The 26,637-nt window shown below is 56.4% G+C and overlaps 1 protein-coding gene across 7 annotated transcripts; it reads left to right on the top strand.

Annotated features, from left to right (window-relative positions):
* Positions 1-109: 109 nt before the first annotated feature.
* TNKS1BP1 (tankyrase 1 binding protein 1) lies at positions 110-25,283 on the top strand. 7 transcript variants are annotated; one of them, XM_070563940.1, is made up of 12 exons: positions 110-521; positions 3,526-3,637; positions 4,712-5,345; positions 6,856-6,925; positions 10,966-12,333; positions 14,299-16,742; positions 22,101-22,455; positions 22,737-22,887; positions 22,982-23,118; positions 23,880-24,037; positions 24,316-24,387; positions 24,837-25,283. In XM_070563940.1, the coding sequence occupies exons 2-11, from the start codon at positions 3,544-3,546 to the stop codon at positions 24,374-24,376; spliced, it is 5,472 nt and encodes a 1,823-aa protein (XP_070420041.1). In that variant the 5' UTR covers positions 110-521; positions 3,526-3,543; the 3' UTR covers positions 24,377-24,387; positions 24,837-25,283. The 7 variants fall into 7 exon arrangements, with proteins under 7 accessions (XP_070420041.1, XP_070420035.1, XP_070420036.1 ...); XM_070563934.1 differs by having other exon boundaries at positions 403-521; positions 3,529-3,637; XM_070563935.1 differs by lacking the exon at positions 110-521 and adding an exon at positions 563-633.
* The last annotated feature ends 1,354 nt before the right edge of the window (positions 25,284-26,637 follow it).

Genomic DNA, 26,637 nt, shown 5'->3' with positions numbered 1-26,637 from the left:
TTATACACGTGGAGTGACCACGTTGCCTAGGTTCTCAGCTGTTGCCACAGGAAGCCTCTCCAGTCGGCCAACGGTTACCTTCTTTCTGGCCGTGACTCTATGGTGCTGCAATCAGAACAGGCCGCTGGGCTGAGGATCGGGCGGTCTCCTCTCTAGGCAGTCGTCTCGGTGGCCATTTTGTCCGAACACTCTGAGCAGCTCGCGGAATTGCGTCAGTTTCGCCCAGGTCTGAGCCTGGGGCGGGCCCCTCATTTGTAAACCTCATGAATAATTGAGCACCTGGGCTGTGCCTATTTGCATACCATCCGGTGAGTTCTCGGGCTTCCTACTCCGGGTTTTCGCCGGCTCATGGATATTCATGAAGCACTCTGGAGGCGTGGGCCTGGGCGGGGCCAGGGGCGGGGTCCCGCCGGGGCTCGCACTGGCTTGGTCCCGCGGTGACGGCGGCGGCGGCAGCAGCGGCGGCGGCGGCGGCGACGACGACTGGCGTCGGGGAGCGGAGCCGGATCCTGGGGGAGCGCGTGAGTGCGCGGGGGCGGGCAGGAGGGCGAGGGAGGGGGCGGGGTCCGAGACTGGCGGCTGGGGAGAGGCGTGGACGGAGTAGGCGCTTTCCAGCCGGGACCTCGGGTTGAGGTGGAGGCAGGGTCACCAGGAAAGTTTGCAGGGGCCGGGGGCGCGGGGGAAGAGGGGGCACGGCGGAGCCCGCACATGTGCGCGGGGGCGGAGGATGCACGGTCTGGAGCTCTTGCTGGCCGAGCCAGAAGAAAGGGGGGAGGGGGCGAGGGCTTGGGGCGGGGCCGGGGGCGGGCTGAGCTGCCGAAGGGACCCCCGCCTTCGCCTTCCCCCGGGCCCGCGCTGGTCCCCTCCTCCAGCTCCCTCGGCACGCCCCCAGCCACCTCAGTCCGCCCCGACCCGGTCCGCGTCCCCAGTCCCTTGTCTCTTCGCCGGCTGCTTCACATCCCGCGCACAGGTCCTCCTCTTCTGCTGCCGCCGCCCCCTCCTCCTCCTCCACCCTTTTCTCCTCCTCCTCCTCTTCGGCTGCCGCTGTCCCCTCTGTGTCCAGAGCTCCCCACTGGGCCCCTCCAGACGGCCCCTCGCCCCGGGCTGTTCCGTCTTTCCGCTGGCCCTCCCTCCTCCAGCAGATTACGTGCTGTCCCTGCCGACCTCTCTGGTCCTGGATCCAACCGGAGAAGCTAGGGTCCGTAGGGCCGACCCCGCCTGCGTCTATGCCTCTTTCTTGGCTCTTGTCCTCCGGATGGAGCCGCCGGGCCTCTCCCTAGCCCTTCTGGCAGCCTTTGCTCCTGGGAGTCAGCTAGTCTCCCCCTGACTCTTGGGGATGGGGAGGGGTCAGAGCCGCTGTGATTCCACAGCTTTCGGCTATGGTCTTGGTCACCTGGGTTTCCTGGCTGGGGCGTCTGTGCTGTGGCCTCCTCCTCAATTAGGGAAGCCCAGCCCCCCCTTAATTGTTGCATCCCCTCATACAACAGAGGTGCCCATCAGGCCCCCAGGTGAAAGGGTTTTTTGTTCTGGGCCAGTTCCTGCCCATTTGTAACCACCCACACCGTGTCCCTTGTAATAATGTTCAAGGACAAGGAAACAATCTTGTGTTTTTTTAATTTTTTTTTCCTGTTGGGTGCCCCTCCCCCCATACTCACTTAGACTGGCTCTGCAGTTATTCACCCACCCGCCATGAGCAGTCCTTGTGGTAGCCAACTGACCAAGGGATTGATGGTCCTGGGTTTCTCTCTACCCTCTTCATATTCTCTGCCTATCTTTGAAACAGGCAGCTTCAGGGTCAAAGGTGAAGGCTGAGTGGGTTTTGCAAAGGTTGGGCACTGAGGTCCCGTCTTAAGATTTGGTGCTGTCTTCCCAGCCCAGCTGGAGTGGTTGACTCTGAGAAAGGCAGTACCCCTTGCAGGTTGGAAAGGGTTGGGTTGTCTTCACCAACTGTGTGTGTATCAGGTGATAGGAAACATTCCCCTTCCTTTGGAAGAAGAGGGGCAGGGCTCTGTCTGCCAGGCTGGAGAGCCTGGGGGTCTTGTGGGTGAGTTGGTGCTTCAGGAGCCAGGATGGGAACTGAGGAGGTGGTGGGAAGTCTGAAGAACAGGTGACATGACTTGGGCCTGTGGGAGTGGAGGAATGGTCTGGAATGCTGGCAGCCTGTAGTCTGGGGAGAGGAGGAGGTGGTTACCAAGGATGTTCGCTCCTTGGTGACAGTGAATGGAATCATGCTAATAATGGCCACCGTTTATTGGACACTTATTAGGCGCCAGGCATTGTGCTAAGCAATTTGCATGCATCATCTCATGTGAGCCTCCCAACGGTCTCAGGAGCTCTATTTTTCACATAGGGAAACTGAGGCTTAGAGAAGTAAGCAATGTGCCTAAAGTTGCACACGTTTAAAGTGGTAGACCCACTCGGTATTAGCATCCTGGTATATCAGATCCCAAAACTCCTGTTCTGAGCTTAGAGGAGGGGCAACCATTTGGCTTCCACCATAAGGCAGTGTCATTTGGGTTACAATTTCTTCTGCCCCCTCCCCCCCAAAACCCCTCAGACCAATCCTAGGCTGGTGAGTGATGCCCACCTAGCCCCTTTTCATAGGCTGTGGCTGTCCCACCCTGACTGTCCTAGAAGGGGGAAACCCCAGGGAGTTTTTCCCCCAAGCCACCCCACCACCCGGATGCTCTCAAGCCCTGTCCCGTTCTCCCAGCCCAGGCTTGGGCCGGCTCCTCCTTCCTCTTGGCAAGGCTCTGGAAATCCAGTGGGAGGCCATTGCTATGGCAACAGGACTAGGCCTTGGCTTTACCTCATCAAATTCCAAGCTGAAGCCAAAGCGATTGAGAAATTAAAGAAAAAAATGTATTCCAGATGTTTACTTTTTATTCCTTATTTTTCCGTGTTTGGATGAGGCAGCTTTGAGGGAGGCGGGAGTGGGGCAGGGATGTGGAAGGAGGAGGGGGAAAGAGCGGGGAGAGGGAACCACTCCCAGCTGCAGGAGGGAGGGAGGGAGGAAAGGAGGGTGAGCGGGAAGGGGGAGGCAGGCGGTGGGGCGGAGCCCCAGGTTGGGGAGGAGCGGGTTTTTCCCGTCTCCCATGAGGTGATTCACGGAGAGACTTCAGACTTTGCGGCCCTCTTGCTCTGCTCCTGAGTAGAAACCTCGAGAGCAGGGCTACCAGACTCAAGGGGTGGCTTGGGAACGGTAAGTGGGGTGTCTTGGAGAGCTTGCCAGAGGAGGGAGCAGTGGGCGGCTCCCTGAAGCTCCAAGACTTTGGGGTTAGGAGACAGTTAGAGAGTGGTCTGGGAACAGGGGAGGATATGGCTGTTGGGACCTCCCTTGACCTCCCCCAACCCCCCTCCTGAAGTTCTCTCTTCCTGTCCCACACTCTGTCTCTGCTAGAAGTAGGAGACTTCCCCCGGCTAAGCCTACTGCCAACGCCCAACCCTTTTGCCTTCTCTCTCTCCCCCTCTTTTCCTGGGTCTTCAGCCACCCCAGCTCACACCCCTCTGCTTCCCAATTCTCAGCAGGTTCTGCCGCATGTGATGAAAGTGTCTGCTCTCAGGGAAGGTACAGTCATGGCTTCCCCACCACCCCAGGAGTTGGAGGAGGAGCTGGTATCTGCTGGCTCCGAGCCAGGTACCTATGGGTGCAGGGCGGGGCGGGGCAGGGTGGCTGTGAGGCTGGCTGGAGGGGCAGAGGCTGAACCCCTGTTCTGTCTTGGAGGGTGTGGGCTCGACGATTCTGTTGAGGCGGCAGGGAAGGAGGGGTGCTGAGGACGTGCAGGATGAGTTTGAAAGGTTCTCAGCTCCTGTTGAGACCCCCTCAGAACTGTGTGGGATCATAGACTCAAGAAGATGAGAGCAGACTGTCCTTCCAAGAGGAAGTGGATCAAGCTGGGGTTTTTACAGAGGAGGAAACTGAGGCCCAGAAGAGAAACGGCGTGAACTTACGGGGGTTTGAACCCAGGCCTCCTGGCTCCCTGTTGAAGACTCCTTTCTTAGACTGAGCCGAATGAGTGGATGATATAGGATTCTAGCAGGAGGGCCTTGCCCATGAGTAATTCTAAAGTCTTTTATTTGGCATTGAAATGCTTTATATAGAGGGTAGGTTTCTGGTGGTGTTGTTTTTCCTGTAGCAGATTTACTTCTGTTTGGTTTAGGTCAATAGTAAGTTTGCATTCCTGATCACACACCGGATGACAGTGGGGAGGTGGCCTGGGTATGCCCTGGGGGAGGGGGCAGAGTGGGGAAGTTCGCTGGGATAAAAGGTTTACCATGGAGGATAGTGTAGTAGAGTGTTGTATAAGAGGAAAGGACTGGATTGGGGAGATGGGGGGATGACTGCTTGATGTAGGTAGGCAGGCAGGCATTTGTTCACTGGTTCATTTGCTCATTCATTCATTCACTCATTCATTCGTTCATTTGATAAGAACACATATTAGGTGCAAAGTAGGGTACAAAGGGAAATAAGGTGCCAGCTGGGCTCTTAAATAGCTTTAGCTTATAAGAGGAATTGACTAAACCTGTTGGGAATTTGGAGAAGGGAGAAGATGCTTCAGGGTTGTCTATGGAAAATCAAGGACGGCTTCATAGACGAGGTGACGTTTGTTGCCTAGAAGGAGGTGAACATTTTGAGTTTGTAGGGTGGGAGATGAAGTTCTGCTTCCTGGTTCTTCTGACAGCCCCTCAACCAACCCTCTCCTTTTGGCAGGTGACACTCGGGCCAAACCCCCCGTTAAGCCCAAACCCCGGGCCCTGCCCTCCAAGCCAGCCTTGCCTGCCAAGCCCAGCCTGCTGGTGCCTGTTGGGCCTCGGCCCCCCCGGGGTCCCCTGGCTGAGCTACCTTCTGCCCGGAAGATGAACATGCTGGCGGGACCCCAGCCCTATGGTGGCAGCAAGCGTCCCCTTCCCTTTGCAACAAGGCCCACGTCCGAGGCCTCTGCTGGAGGAGAGGTCACCCGAGAGACTGGGAAAGAGGAGGCTGGGAAAGAAGAGATGCCCCCGTTGACACCCCCAGCTCGATGTGCTGCCCCAGGGGGTGTGCGGAAGGCCCCTGCCCCGTTCCGTCCAGCCTCGGAGCGCTTTGCAGCCACCACAGTAGAAGAGATCCTGGCCAAGATGGAGCAGTCACGGAAAGAAGTCCCAGCCAGCCCTGACCGCCTCTGGGGCTCCCGCCTCACCTTTAACCATGATGGCAGCTCAAGATACGGCCCCAGGACTTATGGTGTGGCCTCCGGTCCCAGGGATGAGGACGGTGGGCCCCTCTCCAGGGGATGGTCCCAGGAGGGGCCAACAAAGTCTCCCACACAGTGCCCGGAAGAGCACAGCAAGACCCCCAAGGAGAGGTGAGGGGTGGGAGGCTGTCTGTTTTGTTGCAGCCTGGAAGACAAAGTGGGTGGCCCCATCTGGGAGTGTGTCGTTCACTTTTAGTTAGTTGTGTACTGTGAGTGCAGGCAGACCCTGGTCTATCACAAAGCATTCCCCCAGCAGATGGTGTTATCCTTACTATCTTCTTTTTAAAATTGTAATTTTCTTTGCAGAGTGGATGCATGTTTATGGTGGAGTTCACGTGTGCAGCGTGGAAGTTTATTTTTAGTTTCTTTATACTGAGAGCCGACCTTTGCCTCATTTAATCCACAGCCATCCTGTTTAGTGAAGGGAGTATTAGGCCCATTTTAGAGAGGAGGAAACTGAGGGTCACAAGTGACTTCCCTTGGTCCCTCAGCAAGTAAGAGGCAGCGCTGGGGTTTGAACTCATGTCTAGTTGATTCCAGAGCATGTGCTCATAACTGCCAGCTCCTGCCGTGGGTGGAGCAGTGTGCCAGGTGCTGGGAGGTGTGTGGGTAGCAGGATGAGCAGGACACAGTCTGTCCATGAGGAGGAGTCTGATGGGAGAGATAAGGCAGGAACATGCCTTAATGCCAGACATGTGTCAATGCAGAGATTGCAGCTGGGTTGGAGACTGTTGCATATGACACACTTCTCTGGAGTTGGTGCCCGTGTAAAGGAAGACTGGCCAGGAGGTGCCCCTTGGGATGGTGGGCACAGGGCATTGGAGGAGAAGGCTGAGGGATCTTGGGTGCCGTCAGCCGCATGGAGGCCATCCTCAGGGCAGGGAGAGCCACTTTGGGGACCACTTGGTCCCCTGGGCCCTTGGTGGCTCTGCTGGACCCAGAGGCTCCCCTCCTGCTCCTGCTGCTGTGGTCTAGGCTGAGCCAGAAGCCAAAGGCCCCTGCCTTGCCCTCCAGCCTTACCCTTCTCTCACCTGAAAGTACCTGGAGGGCAGGGCCCCTAATTAACCCTTCTCTGTCCCAGGCCAGGGCTCCCCAGAGGTCACACCCTGCCCGGGCTGGGTTCTGCCTTCCCTCCTCCTCTCATCGCTTGCTCCAAGCAGAGTTTAAGAGGAACAACTTCAACCTTGGAAAATCACTCTTCCCCCTTCCCTCCCCCTGCAATCCTTCAAGAAGGATTGGCAGGGCAGCCGGGACCAGCTGCACTCTGGCTGGAGGAGAACCTTAACCCCTTACGGACTCCGGGAAGGAGGAGTTATCTTTTTGGGAACCACTGAGGGGTCTGGGCATGCAGGATGTTTTTCCTGAAGGCGCTGGGGAATTTAACCCTTGATGTGCAGGTAGGGAATAGGTACCATCTCCTGCGGCACTTCCTCTGTGGAAACTGCACAGCTTCTCTGTCCCCAGTGGTTCCAGGCAGGACTCAGTAGTAATTGTCTGACTAGGGGGCGGTGGTTAATTCTGGGTGCTGTTACAGTCCCTTAGGCTGACTCTTGAGCACCTCTGTCCTCTTATCCATCTTTGACAGGCTTCCTTCTCCATTTCCTGTCTTTCTCCCTCATAGGAGCCCTGCTTCGGACCGGGCCTTCAACGGGCACCTTGCTCAGCCAGCCAGCTCTGAGCCACCTACTGACGTGAGTTATTCTGTTACGAATCAAGATCATAGTATTTTAGAGCTGGAAGGGTCATCTGAGATCATCTGTTCCAACCTCCTTATTATTCAGATGGGAAAACTGAGGCCCATGGAGGTGGTGACTTGTCCAAGGGCTGGCCCTGGGACTCAGATTTCTCAACTCCCAGGCCAGTGCTCTCCCTCAGCTAGGTGGATCAGCTAGGTGGCTAAGTGCATTCAGGCCATGAGGCTGTTCATTATTAAGAGTAACAACTGCCACTGATCGGGGACCTACTGTGTGCTGGGCATGTCCCAGGAATGTTGACTAAATTAATCCTTGTGATCACTCCAGCTAGTAGGCCCTGTTGGTCCCACGTGAGAGCTGAGGATGCCAGGGCTCACACAGGTTAAGTAACCCAGGGGCTGAGGCAGGATCTGAAGGGTCTGACTCCAACGCTCTCCCTGGCTGGGCTGCTTCTCAGGGTTCAGAAGAAGGAAGAGATGTTTCTTGGGGGGTTTCCTGTTACATCTTCCCCTCTTCTCACAGTGTGCTCATAGGACCGTCAGCCTACTTTCCTGAGTAAATGATGTAAAGATGGCTCTTTTTGCTCCTAGAGCCCTTGCTGGCTAGAGGCTGTCCTATCTGCCTTGTGATGGAGACCTGACTTCATTCATTTGTCCATCCAGCAAATATTTGATGAGCACCTCCTATGAGCCGGGTGCTAGGGAAACTGCTGAGAACAAAACACATCCCATGCCTGCTCTCAGTTTAATTCTCACATTGGAGGGTGGGGGGCAGGCGCAAACTGACATTCCTGTGAACCAGCAGATGTGTAGTGCATGAGACCATAAAGATGGGGCATGCTGGGGTGAGGGTAGTCGGGGAGGGCCTTGCTCCAAAGAAGGTGAGGGAGTGAGCTGTGTGGATGTTAGGGGAACAACATTCTTGGTGGAGGGAACTGCAAGTACAAAGGCCTCGGTGCCTTCCTGGCAAGGAAGCCAAGATGTCTGATTGCAGTGAGAGGGGACGAGTGGGTGGTGGTGAGGCCCAAGAGGTGATGGGTTGGGTTGTGTTGAGCCACATAGGCCACTAAAGGACCTTGGCGTGAGTGAGGGGAAGAAGCCATTGATGGGTTTGGAGGAGAAGAGTGACTGGTTTAGTTGAATGCTGTTGATTTAGTTGTAAAGAGTCCCCTGCCCTCTGGATTAAGAATTGGTTGCAGGGAGCTAAGAGCAGCAGGAGGGACCTCTTGGGGGTCTGTTGGAATAGTCCAGGTGAGAGACGATGGTGGCTTGGTCTCTGGAGGTAGCCTATGGGTGGAGATGGCAGGAAGTGGTCGACTCTGGATAGAATGTGAAGGTGAAGGGGACGGGATTTGCAGATAACTTGATGTGAGGAGAGAAAGTGCAGAATCAAGGAGGAACAGGGCTTTTGGCCTGAACCAGAAAGGTAAGGTTACGTTTACTGAGATGGGGACTTCTAAGGTTGAAGCAGGATCGAGGGAGATATGAGGAATTTGCTTTTGGAATTTGTTGAGTTCGAGGTGCCTTTTAGACATCCAAGTGGAAATGTCGAGTGGGCAGTGGGATATTTGAGTCTGGAGTTCCAGGGACTTGTCAGCGAACAGATGGTAGTTAAGCCTGGCTGCGATCACCAAGGGAGTGGGTGACGGATGAGAGGGAAGAGGACCAAGGCATAGCAAGGAGACGGGAAGGAGCAGCGGTGAGGTGGGAGGAAAGCCGCTGAGGGGGCAGTCCTGGAGGCCAGAGAAAGCCAGCTCCCGGGACTGGAGTGGGGCACCCTCAGCGGTCAGCTGCTGCTGACAGGTCGAGGAAGGTGAGCCCTGAGAATGGGATCTAGCTGCATCGGTGACCCTGATGAGAGCAGTTAGGTGAAGGAAAAAGCCTGTCTGGAGCAGGTTCTGGAGAGAGGGGGCAAGAGGAACTGTGGTGCTAGTGAATGTAGACAACGCGTTCGCGAAAATGGTTGGTAGCTAGGGAGAGGTGAAGTCAAAGAGTATTTTTTTTTCAAGACAGAAGAAATGAGAGCAGTTTGCATGCTGCTGGAAATGCTCCAAGAGAGAAGAAGAGATCAATGATGCAGGAGTAGGGGGGTTGGCCTTAGCTTTGAGCGAGGACAGTTCACAATCCATCGAAGAGGGGAGCAGAATGCTGAGGCTCACAGGCAGGTGCGGTGGGGGTGGGTGTTCTCTGCTGATGGCCCCTGTGCTCACAGGAACGGGAAGCAAGGCCATCAGCTGAGAGAGGGTGGGGAGGAGGTGTTGGAGGTTTGAGCAGAGGAGGCCTTGCCTGGGATCGAGGGGAAGGCGGGGAAGGAGGGAAGACTGAGCAGCTCCAGGGCCTGTATGAGAGCAGTGGGGGTGAAGCTCAAGTGAGACCAGCCGTCCTGGTTACCTGCTGTTCTCCAGCCACGTCCAGCTGCCCAGGTACAGCCTTAGGGTGGAGGAGAGCTGTCTTGAAGAACAGGTCAACCGGTAGGATGAAGGAGGGAGTTGAGGGTTGTGTAAGAGTGACTTTAATGGTGGTAAAGAGAGAAGTGAGGGCAGGAGGAGAAGGGGGGACAGAGAGAAGGAAGGGGGGTCAATGGCTGTGCCTCCTAGAGGGGCTGAAGGATTATGGGAGGTGGGGAGATGGGAGGAGGGAGCTGGACAGATAGGAGGTGGGAGCCGGGGAGCGGGACACTTGACGCTGAGTTTGTGGAGGGGCGGCAGTTATTGGTAAGGACAAGGTCTGCGGGTATGACCCTGGGGTTACAAGTCGTTGCAAAAGAGGGGTCATGGAACAGAGCCAGGATGCTGGAAGGGTCAACCGTGTAGCTCTTAAAGTCACTAGAAATTTTAACAGGAGTCGTGCTGGGCCAGGCTGCAGCGATCCAGGAGCTATGCTTTTCAAGGAATGAGGGGTCTGTTGGGGGCTCTAACAGGAGGGATGGTGAATGTATAGTTTAAGGACATGAGCTTTAAAATTAGAGCATTGTAGAGAGGAGGAGGATGGAGGGGATGGAAGGGGCCTTGAGAAGCAATCAGGATGCCTTTCTCTGCCCATACCCGGTAGATGATGGTGTGGGAGAAACAGCTCTATTGGACAGGGCGGCAGGGGAAGCATGACCCCTGGGGAAGGCGAAGGTCAGATAGAACAATGCTCATGTCATTGTCAGGGACAGGCCGAGTGGAGCGGTGAAGGAGAGCCAGGTGCTTGGTGCCCCCTCTGTCCCCTTCTTCCCCGTGCCCCTCATCATCCCACTGCCTCCATTATTTCTATAAGTCCTATTCCAAGAGGCCACGTGCACAAATCTTATTTAATCCTCACCTAACTCTGTGTGATTTATGTTGTTGCCATGAACTTCAGTGTCCAGATGGGGAGGCAGAGGCTCAGAGACACCAAGTGACCGTACTGGAGGGCATACAGCTTATAGGAGGCAGTGCCAGGGGGACGCCACGCCGGGTGCTGTCATTGTCGCCCAGTGCCTTGCGCCTGAATCCAAGGCCTGCCTGCTTCCTTGGGTGGTGCTGGGACCTGTGGCTACACGGGGCAGGGTCGGGAGCTCCACACCTCCCTGCTGCAGCTGCTCCTGGGAGCTGGTCTGCAGCTGCACTGGGCTTGGAGTCCCACTCGGAGGCAGAACGCCCCCATGCCCAAACGGTCAGATTGCCCAGTTATCCTTTTCCCTTATTAAAGCCAGTGTTCTTGACGCATCAACTGCGGACTCTTAGGAGATCCTAAGATGAACTTTGGGGTGGGTGGATGGGTTTGAACCACCTGAAGTGGTGTGAGTGATACTAGGTGAATAAGGCTGTGTGTTTTCTGGGGAAAGGGCCTGCAGGAGGGGTCTGTGAACCCTAAGAAGCTTAAGATGCTCTAACTCAGTTTGAGGTCTCTCCCAGTTGTCCTTGGAAGCCTCCCTCTGAGCCCTGGTTTCCTCCTCTTGTCTGTGAAGGGAGAGTGTGAGGAAGCAACTGACCTGGGGTCTATATGGGGTTAGCAGGGACCTCCCCCACCCAGCTGAGAGGTGAGTGATGGCTCTTGACCTTTCTCTTGCAGGTTGCCAAGCTCTGGGCCCTCTCAAGTCCAGGCCCTGCCTCAGAGAATGGAGGGTCTGCCAGCCCAGGCCTTGCCACTGAAGTCTCAGATCCAGCCCCCGGGTCTCCCCATCTTCTCTCACCCCATGAGAGCTCTCCCCGCCACTCTCAGCTTCCAGAAACCCAGAGTCCAGCAGCTGCTGGGGCTTCTCCCTGCCTCCCTGAGACTCCAGCATCCCCAACTGCAGCCCTGCCTGATGAGGGCTCCCGCCATCCCCCAAGCCCAGGGCTCCCTGCTGCTGGGGTCCCAGAGGCCGCCAGAACCGAAAGCCCTCTCCTTGAGAAAGTCTCAGGGTGCCACAGCTCAGAGCAGCCCCCAGCCACCTCGCCCCAACCCCTGAGGGCTGAGGGTGGGTTGCTGGATCTCGCTCGGACGTTGCCCTCTGAAGAGGAGGTGGCCAAGAGTGTTGCAGACCTTCCCCATGTTGGCCTGGCTCAGCGCCGGTTTTCTGAAGGTGTGCTCCAGCCGCCCGGCCAAGAGCAGGAGAAGCTGGGGGGCTCGCTGGCTGCCCTGCCCCAAACACAGGGGAGCCAGTCAGCCCTGGATCGTCCCTTTGGGAATGGGACAGAGTCCAACTGGAGCTTGTCCCAGTCCTTTGAGTGGACCTTCCCCACGCGGCCTTCAGGTCTGGGGGTGTGGCGACTGGACTCGCCGCCTCCCTCCCCCATCACTGAAGCTGCTGAGGCCGCCGAGGCTGCTGAGGCTGGAGACTGGGCTGCGTCCAGCAGGGAGGAAGGAGTGTCCCAGCAGGGGCAAGGGGCCCGGTCAGCTCCAGAGGAGCCAGGAAGGCCTGGTTCCTGGGTGCAGGCAGGTGATTCGGGCACCTCCCCAACCCAAGAGGACGATGGAGAGAGTCAGCCTCAGTCCCCAGCTCTTCCCCTCGAGCCTCTGCCAACAACAGGGGGCCCACCTGGACCAGCTTTGCTGCAGGCAGAGGAGAGAGATGAGGACCGGGAGCCCTTGGCTGCACAGGAGTCCCCTCTTCCTCTGGCCACCAGGGAGACTGCCCTGCCCGTCCTGGAGCCGGTCCTGGGGCAGCAGCAGCCAGCATCCCCTGACCAGCCTTGTGTCCTCTTTGCTGACACTCCTGACCCTGAGCAGGCACTGCCTGCCGAGGAGGAGGCCGTGACCCTGGTCCGGGCTGAGACCACCCAACCCAGGGCAGAGGCTCAAGACTCCTGTGGGGCGTCCCCCGATCCTTCAGGCCCTGAAAGCAGCTCCCACTGGCTGGATGACCTCCTGGCTTCCCCACCACCCAGTGCTGGCAGTGCAAGGCGGGGAGCTGGATCTGAGCTGCAGGACATGCAGACCCCGAGTGCCTGCTCTGAGGTGAGGACAGGGGCACAAGGAGGGGTGGGGGCCTCGGGATGGAGGCCAGGCCTTCAGTGGCTTTGTTCTTTCAGCGTGGATTTTATATTTCAAGAACTTGGGATACAGCCGTGAGAAAGGCAGCTGTGGACATGCTGCTCATAGCGGTGTATTCTGGCAAAGCTGGCAGAGCAGAGGGTACAAGACGGCGCTCAGGGTTTAGTGCGAGCTCATTTCTGACTCCAGTATTCACTAGCTGAGTGGTCCTGGGAATGTGCCTTGACCTCTAAGCTTCAGAGTCCTTTCATAATAATAACACTGGCCTCTTAGGGTTGTGTTGCGGGTGAAATGAGATGTGGAAAGCACTCGGGGCAATGCTTGGCATATATTGAGTGTTCAGTCTGTTATTACGTGGAGTATTGTGAAAGGCGAAATAGCATAGCCACGGAGAGCGTGGGCTCTGGAACCAGACTGCCTGGTTCATCTCCTGGCTCTGCTGTTTATTTGCCCACATGTGACCTTGAACAAGTTACTTTTCCACATGTGCCTCAGTTTCTGCATCTGTAAAATGGGGATAACGATAATGAGCTATGTCTCATAGTGATGGTGAAGACTAAATGAGCTCTGATACCCGTAAAGCGCTAAGAGCTGTACCTGGTTCATGATGAGTGCTTAGTAAGTGTTGGCTTTTGTGACCATTATTACTGTGGAGCCCCACACTTGTCTTGTGGATGGGCAGCTGACGCCCAGAGGAGGGAGAGCCTTGTGCAAGGTTACCCAGCAAGTTAGTGGCTGGGCCAGTGCCCTTGCTCCTACCAGGCTGCCTCTGAATTTAAGAGCTGGGGTCCAGGTGGCTTTTGAAATGTATTTTTCAAGCGCAGCCTGGGCTGGCAGGGGCGGAGCTGGAAGGAAGGAGGAGCCAGGGGGCCTCTGGGGCAGAGGGGGCGGAGGAAGAGCAGGAAGGAGTTAAGGCCAAGCTGGCTCCTGCAGTAGGTGTGTCTGTTCTGGGATGTGAGTGACTCAACTGGCTTCTGGGCGGGGCTGCCAGAGCTGCAGCTGCTCTGGAGGGAGCGGGGCCAGGGCGAGAGGGAGCCAGAGCCGTTGGACAGGTCCGGGCGAGGAGAGCGGCCCAGCCCTGTCCCAGCAGCGCCTGCCGCACCTAGCAGCCTGGGGCGGGCAGGGGCTAGGGCCCATGGCCCAGCTTGGGGACAGGGAGCCCAGCATGTCTGTGTTGGAGAGGCTACTGGCCAACGCTGCGCTGCGGGATGAGGCTGGCCGGCTCCGCAGCCCTGAGCCCAGGGCTCAGCTGCCAGCAGGAGTGAGTCAGGGAGTATGGGGTGGGGGGTGCCCTAGCTGGGTCTTTCGCCTGCACCAGAGGGTGTTCCTCCTGTCTCCCCCAGAGCCTAGGCTAGGGCTGAGAGGTCTTTCTGGGGAGGCCTGTGGCGGAAGGGTACTTTCCTTAGGGAGGATGAGGCTGGGATCTCATGGGCTAGAAGGGCCAGGGGTGGTGGTGGAATCCTGCCTTCGAAAGGAGGTTGTGGAGGGGCTTTGACTCTTGCGGGCTTATAATTGAAAGACTACCCCTCCCCCCAGCCCATGTGAAGACCACTCTGCCAGGCAGGCTTTCTCCTGGCTGTTAGCCAAGTGTTGCCCAAGGGCTGTAAACATGACCATGGGATCATCGATTGAGTGCCCATTGCATGCCAGGTGCTCTGCTGAGCCCTTGGCTTAAATGATCTTGTTAATCCTCCCAAACCACCCCATGCAGTAGGAATTATCCCCATTCAAGGATGAGGACCCTGAAGCCCAGAGTAGTTAAGTGATTTGCTCAAGATCACACAGCTGGGATCCAAACCCAGGCTGTGGGGCTCTCTGAAGTGGGGCTCTCGGGCACTGGGCAGTGCTGACTCTCATTCTGGATTGACTTCCACCCTGACTGACTCTAAGCATTGTTTCTTTATCTCTCTCCTTTTTCCTGATTCCCAGGGACTCCTTGGCTGGGCCCAGAAAGATCTGCAGAGTGAATTTGGGATTGCAGCAGACCCACATCCCAGCGGTTTTAGTCCTTCCAGCTGGTCCCAAGACACTTCTCAGGACTATGGCCTTGGGGGTGTGAGCCCTAGAGGGGACCCAGGCCTTGGAGAGAGGGATTGGACCAGCAAGTGTGGGCAAGGAGCAGGGGAAGGGAGTGCCAGGGAGTGGGCCAGCAGGTGTGGCATCGGCCAGGAGGAGATAGAGATCAGCGCCCAAGATGGGAGTGGAGGGCTCACAGCCCAGGACCAGGTGATTGGAAAGCTGACCCAGCTTGGCACTCAGCAGAGCCGCGAGGCGGATGTTCAGGACTGGGAGTTCAGAACGAGGGATTCCCAGGGCACTTACTCCAGCCGGGATGTGGAACTCCAGGACCAGCAATTCGGGAAGAAAGATTCGCTGGGTACTTACAGCAGCCGGGATGCGGAACTCCAGGACCAGCAATTCAGAAAGAGAGATTCGCTGGGTACTTACAGCAGCCGGGATGTGGAACTCCAGGACCAAGAATTTGAGAAGAGAGATTCGCTGGGTACTTACAGCAGCCGGGATGCGGAACTCCAGGACCAGGAATTTGGGAAGAGAGATTTGCTGGGTACTTACAGCAGCCGGGATGCGGAACTCCAGGACCAAGAATTTGGGAAGAGAGATTCGCTGGGTACTTACAGCAGCCGGGATGCAGAACTCCAGGACCAAGAATTTGGGAAGAGGAATTCGCTGGGTACTTACAGCAGCCAGGATATGAGCCTTCGGGACTGGGAATTTGGGAAGAGAGATTCGCTGGCTACTTACAGCAGTCAGGATGCAGATGAGCACAACCAGGAATTGGGAAAGAAAGACCACCTTGGCAGGTACAGCAGCCAGGATGCAGACAAGCAGGACCAGGAATTTGGGAAGAGAGATCCTTCTCTGAGCACCTACGGCAGCCGGGATGCAGAGCAGCTGGACCGGGATTTTGGGAGGAGTGCCTGGATGAGGGACTACAGCAGCAGCGGCAGCCCCACAGCCCTCGGCCCCCAGGACAGAGGCTTCGGAATGAGAGCCCTGAGCGCCGGGTTCAGCCTTGAGGAAGCCCAACAACAGGATGAAGAGTTTGAGAAGAAGATTCCGAGTGGTGGAGACAGCCCGGGCAAGGCCAGTGGGGATGCAGGCCAGTCTGAAGAGAGAGAGTCAGGGGACTTGTTCAGCCCCAGCACCCCCCAGTCACAGGATGGGGCACTGGGGCAGAGGGACCAGAACAGCTGGCAAGGCAGTGGTGCCAGCCAAGAGGTTGGAGGGCTGCAGGGGAGACAGCAGGCAGGAGGCCAGAGCCCAGGTGATGCTGACCAGGAAGACAGGGAGGTGGGGCAGAGAGGCTGGGCCAGCGACTTCAGCCTCGGTGTTGTCCACCAGCCAGAGGTGGCCTTCAGCCCGGGGCAGCGAGACTGGAGTGGTGACTTCTGCCTAGAGGATACTGAGAGGAGCCATCAGTTTGGCATCATCGGCAATGACAGAGTGAGCGGTGCTGGCCTGAGCTCTTCCAGCAAGATGGACCACTTTGTGTCTCCTGAGAAGACCTCGGCCGGGCCTGTGGACTGGACTGACCAGCTGGGCCTCAGGAACTTGGAAGTGTCCAGCTGTGTGCGTTCTGGGGGCTCGAGTGAGGCCAGGGAGGATGCTGTGGGACGGATGGGCTGGTCAGACAACCTGGGCTTGAGAGATGTGGACCTGGCCAGCCGTTTGGAGACTGGAGGGTCTGAGGAGCCCAGGGGGATTGGAGTCGGGGAGAAGGAGTGGACTTCGGATGTTGGGGTGAGGGGCAGAGATTTGGCTGGGGCAGGGGAAGTAGAAGGCCACAGCCAGGCCAGAGAGAGTGGCGTGGGGCAGACCGACTGGTCAGGTGTGGAGGCCGGAGAGTTCCTTAAATCAAGGGAGCGTGGAGTGGGACAGGCAGACTGGACACCTGGCCTCGGGCCGAGGAACACGGCCTCAGGGGCAGGCTGCAGCCCCAGGGAGCTCAGGGCGGGCCAGGCGGACTGGGGTAGCAATCTGGGCCTGAGGAATTTGGAGATGCCATGTGACCTGGAGTCTGGAGGTTCTTGGGAGCCACGGGGATGTGGAGTGGGACAGATGGACTGGACCCAGGACTTAGCGCTCCGAGATGTGGAGCTCTCTAGGGCCTTGAGTGAAGCCAGGGAGCACGGGGTAGGAGAGGTCAGCCAGTGCCCAGAGCTAGGACTCAGGGACAACGGTGTTCTGTCCCCTGGTCTGGAGGCCAGAGACCCCTCAGAGGCCAGGGAGCTGGGGGTCGGAGAGACAAGTGGGCCAGAGACCCAGGGCAAAGACAACTCCTTACCTTCCTTGGAGACCCGCCCTGAGGACCTCCGAATGGAGACAGGAGAAGCCTCCCGCTTTGGAGCCAGGTAAGAGAGCCCCATCCCTGTGTGGGAGGGAAGGTGTGACATCTGTCCCCAAAACTGCAGCCCTTCTGAGGAGGAAAGAAACAGCTTTCCCCAAGGACTTTCAGTGTTTGGAAAATTGAGATGGTTTGGACTGTGAATTTTTTTTTTTTTAGCTGAGGAAGTTTCACCTTGATCTAACATCTGTGCTAGTCTTCCTCTATTTTGTACGTGTTTCACCGCCACAGCATGGCTGTTGACGAGCAGTATAGGTCCGTGCCCAGGAACTGAACCTGGGCTGCTGAAGTGGAGTGTGCCAAACTTAACCCCTAGGCCACAGGACCAGCTCATGGACTGTGAATTTTTAATTTTACTTTTTTTTTAATTGAAATATGGCACACATACATGTGTGCTCCTTTTTTGATGACAAATGGGATGTTTGAGCTGTTATTCTTTCAAAGCCCGTGCTTTAGGTTTCCTTGGTGATTTTGTATTGCGACTGTGCTGAAGGAAATGATGTATGTCACATCTTCGGATAGTTTCTGGTGGGTTGCACTCTGTGCACAGCGGCTATGCTTGAGGCCTCTCAGCTCTGAAGCCACAGGTGCTTCCAGGCCAGGGAATGTGGCTTTCATAGGCCTAGGATGGAGGACTCTGTGTCTTCTTGGCCTGGGCCACTGCAGGTCAAGTGGAGTCAATAGTGATGCTCATTGTTTCTCACGAAAGTTAGGAACTTACTTGGTGCTTCCTGCCTGTTCTGTCTTAAGACCCAGGAGAACAACCGTTTAAGAACCTGAAAGATGGTGGGACCTGGCTCCTAGCCCCATGACCTTGGCGTCTGTGCACACAGTTGCTGCAAAAGAACTTTCTAGAGAAATGAACCAGTAGTTTTATGAGCCAGCCACGATCTGTCTCAGAGATTTTTATGTTCTAAAACCAGCTGAGGTGATTTCACACCTGGAAAGGGTGATAAAAAGGCATTGCATCTATTTCGTTAACATTTCCATCCATTGAGATTTGATTTTATTCTCTTGACTGAATAGAAAGTTTGACCTTTTCTCATCCTGGAGCTTCTCATTGGCCATCAGGGAAGAAGGGAAGGGAAGTGTTGGGTGGGGGCTGTGTTACAGGTGGAGGAGGCTCATAGTAGTGGGAGAGGGGCAGGAGGGGCCAGGAAAGGTCTAGAGGGAATCGTGAGGTGTTGGAGGGGTTGGGAGAGGCATTTGGGGTTTAGGAGAAGGAGGGAGAGGGGAAGGTGGGCAGAGAGTGGGGCCAGGATGATGTGGGTCTAGGGGGAGCTGAGGAGGGGGGACATTCTGGGGACCCAGTCTGTTGAGGGGCGATGGGGGAGCGTGGGCAGGTGGTGAAGACTATAGGGAAGTGGGGAGTGCACAGGACTAGGAGTCCAGAGGCTCCTGGGATCTTGAACCAGTTGCTGGACCACCTCTCTGAGCCTCACTTTCTAACGTTAGGCTCAGGAAGCTTTAGCATTCCTGGTGCCTGGGGAGAATGGAGGTGCGCTGGGGTTGCTCCCGATTTCTCTTCCTGGGACTCCAGAACTCTGCAGTCCCTAGTGCTCAGCTGCACCTCTTACCTCCTTGATCTTCACAGCTGCCTGTGAAGCAGGAAAGGGATCTTATCATCTCCAGTTTGCAGGTCGAGAAGCAGGGTGACCTGCTTAAGATCACAGAGTCAGCAGTGCCTTTCTGCCTTCTTTATCTTAAATGCTGTCAGGTATGGCCTCTGTGTTCAAGACTCAGACTACCAAGTGGTGCGACCCACAGCCCTCCACCTTTCCCCTCTGATTGGGGTGGCTCCTGAGAAGCAGGGGGTGGGGAAGTGAGAGTATCTTTCCCTTTTTTTAGGATGGAGGGAGAGGCTGGCTGGGGGCTGCAGATTATGCCGGAGCCTGGGCTGGGGAAGAGGAGGGTAGTGGCAGAGAAGCAGGGAGCCCTCAGCACTCAGCTCTCTGAGCTTTGGTCTGCATCACGCCTTTAAAACGCCCTGGTTTTCAGGCTGTGTTATACGTTGGAAAATGTTGTGTACTCTGTGGCCATGCAGCGACTCAGAGTGTCTGTGTATTAGCGTGAATTAGCGCATGAAAGCACAGGAATGAGGAAACATGTTTCCCTTTCTCTAACAAAGTGTTTCCCAGACTTGTTTGACTGTTCAAGGAGCTAGTGTTCTGACATCTGACCTAGGGAAATTCTGCACTCTGGAAAGTTGCTCTTTAAAGGAAGTTTTGGAGGTTCCCCTGGTAACAAGAAGTCCTTGAGGCTAGTTCAGAGCATCTGGCTTTGGGCCCCTCAGCCAGGTTTGGGTCCTGATTCTGTCACCATCTCTGTGACCTTGGGCTAGTTCCTTTTCTTCTCAGGGCCTGCAACTCCTCTGTAAATTGAGAGTAATTTACTCCTAATACTCACAGGGCTGTTGTGATAGAAACCTACTCTCTAACTGTAGTTGTAGCTGTTGTTTCAATTTGGATGGATGTGAGCTGTCCGTAAAGGGAGGCCCCTGGGGACATTTTTGTCATCATCCCTGTGTGGGATAAAGGTACCCCTGATGGTGATCATTGACTGGAATGCTGTCCAGCACAGCTGTGACCAGACAAGCATGGGGGTGGGTGGCATGTGGGGAGAGGTCAGGCCCCTCCTCTGTGTCTAGGGCCACCTTGTCCTGGTGGGAGGCTCTCCTGGGTCTCCTGAGAGCTGATGGACTGCCTTCTTCTCTCTCTGGCCTCCTGGTCATCTCCTGCCCAACCCCCTGGGCCCCAGGGATGCAGAAACCTCCCAGTCATTTTGGGGCCTTCATAGAATCTGAGAGGACCCTCAGATCATTGAGGCCAGCTCCCTCATTTCATGGATGGGAAGTTGGAGGCCCAGAGAGGCAGTGGGACTTGCAGAAGGCCCACAGCTGTGATCGTGGCCTCCTCCTTGTTCCCTCAGGCCCCAGCCTTGTGGTCATCTCTCTGGGTTCTCTGCTTTTCTCTCTGGGGTCAAGGCCAGCTGCTGCCCCTTTGGACCTGTCATTCCAGCTCCAGCCTGAACCGCCCTCATTTCAGGATTTGGAGCCTAGAACACTGGGAAGCTGATGTTTTGCAGATCTTCTGCATGCCGTTTACCAGTCTGCACCTGGAGTGGTGGTGGGGGGTGGAGTTGGCTAGAGTCCAGGCCCTCAGGATATGCCATGTCCAGACATGGTGAGGCCTATAGATGGTATAAGATGAGACAGGTCCTCAGGCCAAGAACCTGTATTGATGATGGTGATTATCCTAAAAATTTTTCAAGTGCTAAGTATGTGCCGGGCACATATTTCTGCCAACACACCGAGCAAAGGTTGGGTACTTTTATTATCCCCATTTTACAGATGAAGAAACTGAGGCTTGGAGTACATCAGTAACTTTGCCAAGGCCACAGGCATAGTATGGGATGGAGCCCATATCCATACTGGAGTGGCAGTGCCCAGCACAGGCTCCTGACCATTCCTTTGTCCCACTTCCCTGCAAGGAGAGCTAGTGAGGAGCTCAGGTTGTAGGTGTTCTGGGTGCTCAGAAGTAGGAAGGCTTCTCCTGAGATGGGGAGAGGGTGAGTGGGTTTAGACAGGCTTAGATGCACACTGGACCCCAGTGCTCTCCCCACCTTATGGCCCCCACACCTCCCCAGCCCATCAAGCTCCTCCCCTTCCCTCTGCCCTTGTGGCTTAGGGCCAGGTCTTGCTCTGGATATGGATCTTTCCATCCACCCATCCGCTGTTTCACATCCTCTTAGCTCTCCCGGCCTGCCCTCAGCCTTCTCTCTGCCCTACCCCAGGGAGAGGCTTGGAGCAGGGCCTCCTCAGGCTGGTTGGGGTGCTGACACCGCCCCCCTCTCTCCCGGCCTCCTTGATTTTAGGCAGCAGGGTGAGCTGGCTTTGGCCCCCATCCAGGGCTGGCGGCTCCCGATTCCACTGCCTTGCTGCACTTCTGCTGCTGCCTTCCCCTCCACCCTCCCTCCCCAGACCGCTTTAATTTCCATCTGTCAGCAGCTTGTGGAAGGACAGACTGACACATGTTCTCTCCCGCTCTCCCCACTTCCTGCCTGGTACTGACTCACCTGCCTCATTCTCCTCCCCTCCAGTCCTGCCTGGCTCCACGCACTGCCCTGCCAGCCTTTCCCACACCCGAGTGATGGAGTGTCTGTGTGTGTGTGTGTGTGTGTGTGTGTGTGTGTGTGTGTGTGTGTGGTATGGCTCTGCTGTGCTTATGAGAGTGGGTACTAGGCATCTCTGGAGGGAATGACAGACGAACAGTGCCCTCCCACCCCTGTATGAGGTGTGCTGTGAGTGTGTGCAGGGTGTCTGTATTTCAGGGGGTGGCAGCTGGACAACACACAGGCTTCTTATGTGAGGTACATGAGTTAGATCATGTGGTGTGCTGTGCCTGTGTGTTTGTGTCGTGTTTTATGGGAGCGGCAGGCAGAAGACACATAAGCTGCATCGAGGTGCAAGGTGACCCAGCCTCTCATTCACTGAGCAAACATTTGCTTAGTCCTGCTCCTGACCAAGCCGTGGGCCAGGTGCTGGGGGCACAAAGGCGAGAGGGGGCCCTATCTTTGCCCTTGAGGAGCTCACAGACGGGCAGTGGGGACAGAGAACCACAGACTCTGGGCCAGGGGCTGGCACAGGTGGGAGCCCAGGGCTCGCTGAGCTGAGGAGGAGTGGTGGCTGGGGGAAGGGAGCAGGCGAGCCTCAGAAGAGGAACTGAAGTGCAGGGAGAGTGAGTGGAGGGGCGGTGGGGGATCTTTCTAGGCGGGGAACAGCTTGTCCAGATACACAGCAGCCTGCGAGGGCCTGGCATGCTCTGGGAGTCCCTGCCTGTGCTGTGAGACTGGGGCATAGGGAGGGAAGACGTCGGGGGCGAGGGCTGAGGAGATTAGACAGGTAGGTGGGCCAGGACCTGGCTTATCTCAAGGAGCATGGCCATCAAAGCAGGTGCCCCTGGGAGGGACACGTTGACAGCATCAACAGCAACAGCAGCAGTAACAGCTGTTTTTATAGGACACATCCTGAGAGTCAGGCACTATGCTAGGTGCTTCTGATTATCATTTCATGTCCTCAGTGGCTCTATAAAGTTAGAGGACCCCACGGCTTTTATAGGTGAGGGGACTCATCCAGAATCTCAGTAAGTGGCAGACCTAGGATTTGAACTGCTGGCCTGGCCTAGCTTGTCCCCTCTGTGGCTGTGTTGTGAGAGGCTCTGACTGTGTCCTTCCTGAAGGAGTCTGGGAAAAGCATGGAAAGGAGGGAGAGGTTGGGGGAGAGGGGAGTCAGATCCTATAAGGGGGTCTTCGGGGGAGGGAGGTGTACCTCACGGTGACCGTGTCCTCTGCTCTGTCTGCTTTGTAGCTCCGGCGGGTGCCCAGCCCGCTCCCCGCCCTCTGGCTCCCAGGGCCTCCTGGAGGAGATGCTGGCTGCCAGCAGCTCCAAGGCAGAAGCCCGGAGGGAGTCAGCAGCCTCTGGCCTCAGGGACCTGTTAGAGAAGGAAGGAGCCACAGCAGGTGCTGACCTAGGGGAGCCTCTGGAGCCTAGCAGGGACCCTGTGCCCTCCTGGAGGCCCCAGCCTGATGGCGAAGCCAGCCGGACAGACGAGGTGGATGGCACGTGGGGCCCTGCAGGGGCCGGGCAGGGCAAGCAGGGCCCGAAGCGGCCCCCTCAAGACCCTCCGCCCAGGTCCCCCAGTCAGGACTTCTCCTTCATTGAGGTCAGTGGAGGGTGAGCCTAGGGCAGTAGGGTGCTGTTGTAGGGGCACTGCAGGTGGTGGAGCCAGAGCTTCGTCCCTGGGGTTTCCCTTAGGTGCGAGGAGCCCTGAGCAGTCTCGGTCTGGGAGGCAGAAAGCGGACAGAAAGCGGGTAGTCATATAAACAGGGAGCTCCAGACTGAGGGAGGGATCCGCTCATGGCCAGCTGCTGTGGAGGGGCTCCTCTGGGGTGGGACAGGACCACGGGGCAGAGGTGGCAGCGGTGTTGCCATTGTCCTGAGCAGGATACCGAGATCCTCGACAGTGCCATGTATCGGAGCCGTGCCAATCTGGGGCGCAAGCGTGGGCACCGGGCCCCGGCCATCCGGCCGGGGGGTACCCTGGGCCTCTCGGAGGTGGCAGACTCAGACGCACGGCTGTTCCAGGACTCTACAGGTAGAGTATTGTTTGATGACATCTGTGACCCTGTCTGGGGTGGGGAGGTCTGAATTTATTGCCTGAGCTGAGCCCGCTCTCTGGGTCCTTGCAGAGCCACGAACTTCTCGGGTGCCATCTTCAGATGAGGAGGTAGTGGAGGAGCCTCAGAACCGCCGGACACGGATGTCCTTGGGCACCAAGGGGCTGAAAGTCAACCTCTTTCCTGGCCTGAGCCCATCAGCCCTGAAGGTACCATCTGATCATTCAAGAAACATCCAGCCACCTGGCCTGCTAGCCACCTTGCGTCCAGCTTTCTCTTCGTTCCCCCATCCCCTTCTTCCCATTCCTCCTCTCATTCTGCTCTCCAGGAAGGGCCCCCAAAGATCCCTTTGTGCCCCACTGGATCCTGTGCTATGTGCTAAGTGGTATGGAAGGAAGAACAAGGTGTGTTCATGTCCCAGAACTTCACAGGGTAGTGAGGTACACGAGCCGTGGCCATAATTAGCTCTGGAGAAGGGAGAAGTTCAGTGTCACTGGGAGGTAGAGGTAAATAAAGGCTGAGCTTGGTCAGAGAGAGAGAAGTTATTTCTTAACAGTAGGTGCCTGAGGATGGGAGGGTAGATTGGGGAAGGCCTCACAGAAGCGTTTGGTTTTAGCTTTGAGGCATGCATGGGAGTTGGCTCTGGGGGGTGGGGTGGCAGGAAGGCATTCCAGGCAGATGGAAGAGTGAGCCAACTCACAGGAGTGGGAAGTCACCACTGGCTTTGTCCTGTCCAATTAGTCTGAATTCAGTTTGACAGTATATTTTTGAGGGCCTACTGTGTGTGAGGCATGCCTCAGCTCTTGGGGGAAGCTTGTTTTTAAGTGACTTTCCATCCATCTGGGTAAAAGGACTGCAAAGGGGTCTGTGCCTGATTCTGGGCACTACATACTCTTGGGAGAAGGCCCAGCTCTCTGAATCCTCCTGCTTGTCACTCTGACGTCTGTCTGCACCTGGACTTGTCTCTCAGGCCAAGCTGCGCTCCCGGAACCGCTCAGCTGAGGAGGGAGAGCCAGTGGAGAGCAGGTCCGGCCAGAAGGAGTCTGCGGTCCAGCGCTCCAAATCCTGCAAGGTCCCAGGGCTGGGGAAGCCCCTTGTGTTACCTCCCAAGCCAGAGAAATCCTCAGGGTAGGTGACCCGAGTTGTGGGCATCAACTGACCTGACTGTGTTGGCCTGAAAAGGGAAACTCCACTTTACAGAAGAGGAAAGCTGAGGCTCGGGGAGGAGGTTGACATGCCCCAAATTAACTCTCTTGAGTTGGTAGCAGCATTCTGGTCTCTGCAGCCAGGCTCCAGGCTGCCTCTTCTGGTTGTGAGTGGGGGTTGGGGGCTTCTATCCCTTCCACTCCTCATTTTGTTCAGCTTTCCTCAAGTTTTCCTTATGACCTTTACCCTCCGCCTTCTAGGTCAGAAGGATCGTCACCCAACTGGCTGCAAGCCCTGAAGCTGAAGAAGAAGAAGGTCTGAGAAGTCACTAGGTGAGGGCAGGTTCATGGGCTCGGGGCTCTCTGGGGTTGGGGAGTGGGGTTCAGGGTGAGTAGGGCCTGCCCTGGAGGACTTAGGAGCCACTCCCATCCCCCTTCTAGCCCTTGGCACCCCATCTTCCTTTCTCTCTGAGGCTGGAAGCAGGCAGGTGAAGCCAAGCTCCAGGACTGCCTGGGTCCCTTGGCTTCCCCTAGATTTTGCACACAGAGCAGGCTGTTGTCTGGCCTGGGATGGACGAGGAGGGTTTCCATCCATGCCTTCCTCCCTAAGTGTGCTCAGCCACTCTTCTGGTCTGGGACCCCTGGGGGCACTCAGCAGGCTCAAGGTCCCCAGCACTGGGCTCAGCTTGGGGATGCAGGATGGGCACAGGGAGAGGAAGCCGAAGCGTCTCCTCTCTCCCCCGCTCTCCTCCCCTGACCCATTCTCTCCCCTCCCGTTGCAGGTACTTCCCATCCGGCAGTCTCAGGCAGTGCCCTTTCCTGTGGGGACCCCAGCGAGGAGATGGCTGGAGCCCCACCATGCCCCAGGCTGCAGCCTCTGTCCCCCATCCACCTCTGAGGAGCGTCTGGGGAGGCACATTTATGCACTTTGTATCACCGTTCCAACTTTCCCCCCACACCTTCCCTCCCAGCCTGGATTCAGTCACTAGTGGTCGAAGGTTTTTGTCCCTCCCTCCCTTCCGCTCTTCCCACATCCCTTTCTGCTTCCTCCTCCAGCCTCCCTTGGGTTTTCTTTTGATACCAGTTTATAGCATTTTTTATGAAAGCCTTTGATTTTTGTAATGGGTGGAGCCCAGCCGCAACCCCGGTCTCCTTCCGCCCTGCCAGGTGCCCCAAAGAGACCAATAACATTTTGCCACTTAAAACAATAAAGGTTTTTGGGAATTGGTGCTGCCCAGGTTGTGGTGTGTGGTCATGGCTCCCCCTCCCCTCATCAAAGGCTGTTCTTGGGAAATGCTGGTTAGCCCTGGCCCCTCAGGAGCACACTCTGATGTTGAATGTCACTTCCCTTGCGCTCTTGGGCTCAGTGTCCCTAGAGAGGGTGTGTTGGTTATAGTAGGCTGATTGCTGATTCAAACAATTCCTGAGTCTCAGTAGCTTACCACACAGGTTTATTTTCCATTCATGGCCCAGCCCAGGGTGGGTTGGTGGTGGGGATACTCTGTGCCTCACAGTCATTCAGAACCCAGGCCCCTTCCTTGTTGTGCCTCAGCCATCTGCAGGGGCCTTAGAGTCCCGCAAAGCATCCAATGGAAAGAGGGGAGGATCCTGTGGGAGACCCGCACTCCATTGGCTAGAATTCAACTCACGGTCCCTGCTAACTGCAGGGGAGATGGGAAATGTAGTTAGCTGTGTGGTCAGAGAGAGAGGACCAGATATTGGTGAAAATTCACCCTTCTTGCTAGGGGGCTTTGTTCCTGTGATCCCTAAGGGTCCTTTCAGCCCATGCATTCTGGAATGTCCCTCAGGTTCTGGTCTTCCCCACCCAAGCCCCTGGCCTCCTACTGTCCCTCAGCCTAGTTCTCTGTTACCCTGGTTTCCCCAGACTCGACAGCCTCTTTCAGGGCTGGTATTGTCTTTCCCTGAGACTTGGTAAAAGGAGAGGCTCCTGTGGCCTCACCTTGATGGGGCCTGAACAGTGTCACTGAGTTGTGGCAGGTCGGAGCTACAGCTGAATTTAGAAATCATCCCATTCATCAGTGCTTCTTAGCTTTTTGGTTTTTTGGGGGGGGTATGGAGGCTGTTGACCTAATTCGCGAATTTGACCAAAGCTGTGGACTCTAGAAAAATGCGTGAATATACAATTTCATAAACCAGCCTGTAATTCCCATCAGTGACTTCCTAGAACAGTGGTTCTTAAGCTTCACCATGCGTCACAGTCTCCTAGGGCGCTTATTAAAATGCACCTTCCTGGGTCCACTCCCAGGATTCCAATCTAGTAGGTGTGCCCAGGAATCTGCATTTTTGGAAGCCCCCTGAAATGGAGGAGAAGGAAAGTCAGGGGCCTCACGTGGGTGCCTGGCTGCACCCCTGGGTGAGTCTGTGCCATGCAGCCCCTGTACCAGCCCACCTGGGGCCCCGCAGAACCTAGCTGGCGTGAGCTTTGTCCCATTCTCTCCCATCCCCTCCTCCCCTTAGGAGTAGGACTGGCAGGATCCCAAGCCAAACACTTAAGACTCATTAGTGGGACAAATGGAGCCAGGGCCAGTCTCCGTGCCCAAGCTCTGCTGAGAGGGAGAAGAG

This window comes from Equus przewalskii, chromosome 11, assembly GCF_037783145.1.
Source record: "Equus przewalskii isolate Varuska chromosome 11, EquPr2, whole genome shotgun sequence".
In the NCBI taxonomy this organism is placed as follows: Eukaryota; Metazoa; Chordata; class Mammalia; order Perissodactyla; family Equidae; genus Equus; species Equus przewalskii.
Note: the sequence above shows the minus strand (reverse complement) of the source record. Positions and strands in the feature narration are given on the sequence as shown.

Bases quoted from the DNA above. Each gene is read 5' to 3' on its own strand.
- TNKS1BP1 (XM_070563941.1), top strand. From the start codon at position 728: ATGCACGGTCTGGAGCTCTTGCTGGCCGAGCCAGAAGAAAGGGGGGAG. The intron at 3,638-4,711 runs GTACCTATGGGT...TCCTTTTGGCAG, and splicing joins ATCTGCTGGCTCCGAGCCAG to GTGACACTCGGGCCAAACCC. The intron at 22,888-22,981 runs GTAGAGTATTGT...GGGTCCTTGCAG, and splicing joins GCTGTTCCAGGACTCTACAG to AGCCACGAACTTCTCGGGTG.